Below are 4,414 nucleotides of genomic sequence, written 5' to 3'. Positions count from 1 at the left end.
TCCTATTTTAGTAGTACCTGTCAATTAGTGTCACTTTAGTCAGGATGTAAAAGCAAAGAGACAGTACACTCAACACTAAGAAGCTACTGTACTTGTACTGTAAATGCCAATCCAGCCGCTAAAAAAAGAACTGTCCCTTTAAAGAGGTCTACAGGACTAACGTTTCCAGCACACTGGAAAAAAAGATGTTTGTCAGCACGTTAGTCACAGAGGCATAAGACTGTTATCCTGCCAGGATAGTCGTGACTAAAGAAAGGATCTTAAGTGCTTATGGCTGAGATTATAATGTCTGTGATCATTTGACTAATCATTAAGTAGCAATTAAGATTTCTATAGCTTTAATACGTGTTGTACATTCACATTTTTTACATACTCGTTTTTGTTTGTAGGTACTGGTGGGTCACATATGTTAAACAATCTAAGAAAACAATGTGTGTTTTGTTTGTATATAACAGGAAAAAAGCATGCGTGTGTGGAGTGTGTGTGTACATGCATACTCACTGTTTGCAGTTGCAGTTTCAGAGTGCCTGTCTCTTCCTGTGCTTTGGTCAGCTGGACCTGAATCGAAAGACAGAACAAAGGGGGGAAAGTTACACATATAAAACACACAAAAAATGACTTCCTGTCCATATCCTACTGATATACAGTATTGACAGAAACAGAGCATGTGAGCGGAGCAGAAGCAGGAGCACCATATATTATTCAAAGTGTGCAGTTCATTTACTGAGCCTTCACCATTTCGTTGCAGTGTTGGTCAAAATGCTACTGTCTACCACAAGTGCAGTTTTATCAAATTATTTATTTGTCCACTATGCAAAAGTATTGAGTGTGTTGACAAGGAGCAGCTGAGCATCACGCCTTTCCAGTGCCTTTAGCTATGAGAAAAGTGTCACTCAACAACCTGCATACTAAACTGGCCTGCAGCCAAGAGGAGTGTAAATAAATACTTTATATACAAATGTGTTAAAAACAACAAAACTTTGCTATGTGGAAGCCAAAGTAGGATATTATAAATGTGTGTGTATAAAAGTGTTGCATTTGTGCATGTGTGTAAGCACACGCACCTCCATTTCTGCATTGTGGTTCTGTGTCTTCTGCAGTACGTCCTCTGCCTCTCTGAGCCGTTTGCTGAGTTGAGGAGAGTACTCAGTAGGAGCCAGCTCGGTGTCGTAGGACTCTAGTATGGAACGCATTCCATCACGCTCCTGTAACACACGCACAAAAACATTAACATAACTCTACAAAATAAAAAATCCTGCCATGACCTTACAGAATTTTGTGCTATCTGATATGTAATGTGTGACAGGCATGAGAACGGATAAACTGAGAATATCAAAGCTCTGTGATCTTTTGTTCTGATTTGCCTATGTTACTTTTATATGACTGTTTGGTGTGATAATATGACAGGCAAATGTCTTTGTAAATGAGGAACAAAGTATGAGGCAGCTGCGCCTTTCTCATCCAAACTGTGCCAAGAGAGGCTTAGGGTTATGGTCGTGCTCATCTGAATTTCCCCTCATGTAATAATCAAATCAAAGAGAAATGTCTTCGTAGACAAAGGATAAAGAATAAATCAAAAAATTAAATCAGAGAGTCATGACAGAGAAATGTCTTTGCAAATGAAGCATATAATATTATGCTGCCTCATCTCTCTTATCTGAAATGTGATGAGATAATTTAAAAATTCTAATGAATTTTTTTCTCCTCTATAATACTGGAATGAAAGACATGTCCTCAACACTGTACTCTGTCCAGTAAATCAACACACCAAGCAGTAGCTTCTCTAAGAGAAGAGATGATAAAAACCTCTTCAAGTCAACGTCTTCTCAAGTGTCACTGAGATTGACACGCTGTCTCCAAATAACTCACAAGTCTGTCAGTGTGTGTCTGTATGCTTGACATTTGAGTGTGCATGTTCAATTTCACACACAAAAACATGCAAGTCTTGATATGGTTCCCAAAAAACACACAAAAATGTAAAGAAAACAAATTCAGCCATCTATAGGATGTATTATAGAGACTGTTAAATTGTGTATAAGTGGGGGTGACGGGGCAAGAAGAAAGTAACACAAACCAAACACCCTGTAACTGCATCTGAATCATTACACCTTCTGAACCAATGGTGCATTTCAGCCATTAAACTTTGAATAAAAAATAAACTACAACAATTTCCTCTCAAAACAAAGTTATGCTCTACTTTTCAATAAATGCTCAGTTGACCCAGGATGTTTGGAGAGAAAGTTAATGTATGTGTAGTCAATTAAACTGCAACAAGTAGACAAAGAAAGTGGAATATTACAAATTGTTTACCAATTCACAATTAGTCTTAGTGTTTAATATCTTACAAAGCAACAGTGTTATCAGCCACTGGTTAAGTGTTTGACACTAGAAAACACTATTTAGTAATCATTTAATTAAAATAAAAAATTCTAAACATTTTACCCGATACAACATTTTAGCTTGTAACAATAATACATTTTTAACTACATTTAATTTATGCGTTACACAGTAAATCTGTACTGGTTGCCAAGCAACATGATAAACGAGAACAATCTAAACGGTTTAAAACCTGGCAAACAGCCCGTTTATTAATGCAAATTCACTGTCAATCAACACTATTGAAATGATGCGTCTCCTCCCATCCCTTCACTACACTGGTCCGCTCTGCATTATGAAGCAGAGCAGGCGGCATTTTGTGGCAATCAGGCTTTTAATAAACATCTCACAAACAGCCAAGCTGTTTGGGACCAGCCTTGAATTTTGAGGGTCATTGAAAGCTCAATTGTCTATTATTAACGGGGCTAATTTAGGGAAATGTATGCAATTCAGGTTGAAGTCAGGTAATGAATACTGGCAGTAAATACCAGTTCGGATAACTGCATGTACGTACTATATGTTGATCACTGCTGTCTTATTAGAATGGCTTAAAAGCACCTTATAATTCTGTGAATAATGGGCTGCAATTGCCCTGTCAGATTAGCTCATAGGCTAGTATCTGAAAACAAACCATGATTACCCTAATCAGATTCAGACTGATTAGCCAGATCAAAACCAACATAATCCATTTAAAGATGACTGAGTCTGGTTCATTTAAAAACACTATATGTGAAATCATCCTTAATTCAACTTTATTTGATTTGTCACCGAAGCGGAGTCATTTGTCATGCAATGTTACACAATTGCCTAATACATCTTGTGAGAAACTTGGAAAAGAGAGAAGAGGAAGACCAACAGCAGGACAGACTGAACAGAAGTAAATACAAAAACGTACAAACACATTTAGAGGTCAGTGTGTATGTGTTTGTTGCCGATCCAAACCAGTGGGCCCTTTGGCTATTTACTGTCTATTAACGTGCAATGAAAGTCACTCAATCTAAATCAAAAATCTGTCGGCTTTTCTCTGATAAAAACTCTCATTTTAAAAAACACACAAACAAACAGTGAGCGGGAGGACAGAGTGATAAAACATTACTGTTTTCATCATCTATTTTTTAAAAATTGCTTTTATGTCAACTGTTTTATCTCGTGCGTGAAGATGTGACTGCGCCTCTAATGGGTCAGCGAGTCTGCCCCACAAAACTATATGAGAAACAAAACATCAGGGCAACAGTAGTATAAAGGAGACATAGCCTTGTGGCAGAGAGGGAAGGATGACATTTGTTTTCCTCTCCACTTCCTTAACAACAGCTGTCAAGGTGCAGCTGAGCAAGGCACTTAATCATCATTGATTTGTGAGCCAGTATGTGGCCACAGTCATTCCCACAGGTGGAGGGGGGAACTGGGGATTTGGATAGAGCTCAAACGATTTGTTGATTAATCGATTTGCTGACAATACATATCGAACTCACAACGATTTTGTTAGGGTAGGATAGGCGATATATTAAATGAATTGTGTTTTTTGTTAATGCACAATGTATAAAACGTCTACATCTTGTACAAAAAGGTTACTTTTACTGGGACTGTAACGATAATGACAGCTGGCTACATTAAGTATCCTATATTATAACAATAAATAATAAAAAAAACAGCTTTGCCATATCTATTAGATTAATATGATGTAGTTTTCTTGGAATTATACAAAATGACTGAAAGAAAAATGATAAATAAAAGACTAAATATAATGGGGCAGTTGTAGCTATGGTTGGGTGAGAGACATTTATATACTCAACTATAGTTGTTAAGCTTAATATAACTTTATGAATGCAGCAAACCATCCCTGAATAAATAAAAAGGGCCAACTGCAATGGATATTTATTTAAATACAACGTGACTGGATGCTAAACAACAATTATTCACAACCTCTGAATGCTTGGTAAAGTGCAAATGGTTGAACGCGGTCTCTGCCAAAACAATCTTGGGTCCAGCCATATTTTCAGCATGCCTGTAGCCCTGCTTAGTTATGGCAGTGGGCAAG

General features: G+C 37.3%; 1 protein-coding gene across 3 annotated transcripts in view; it reads right to left on the bottom strand.

Annotated features, from left to right (window-relative positions):
* mad1l1 (mitotic arrest deficient 1 like 1) overlaps positions 1-4,414 on the bottom strand; it is a 53,300-nt gene that overhangs the window by 38,833 nt on the left and 10,053 nt on the right. For all 3 annotated transcript variants that reach the window (XM_035660457.1, XM_035660456.1, XM_035660458.1), the window contains 2 exons: positions 1,065-1,205; positions 502-558 (listed from right to left, as the gene is read on the bottom strand). In XM_035660457.1, coding sequence (XP_035516350.1) covers positions 502-558; positions 1,065-1,205 — 198 coding nt within the window. The remainder of the gene's footprint in view (positions 1-501; positions 559-1,064; positions 1,206-4,414) is intronic.

Source organism: Morone saxatilis, unplaced genomic scaffold, assembly GCF_004916995.1.
Source record: "Morone saxatilis isolate NCDOM2014 unplaced genomic scaffold, NCSU_SB_2.0 Contig17, whole genome shotgun sequence".
NCBI classification, from domain to species: domain Eukaryota; kingdom Metazoa; phylum Chordata; class Actinopteri; family Moronidae; genus Morone; species Morone saxatilis.
This window is presented reverse-complemented; position numbering and strand designations above follow the sequence as displayed.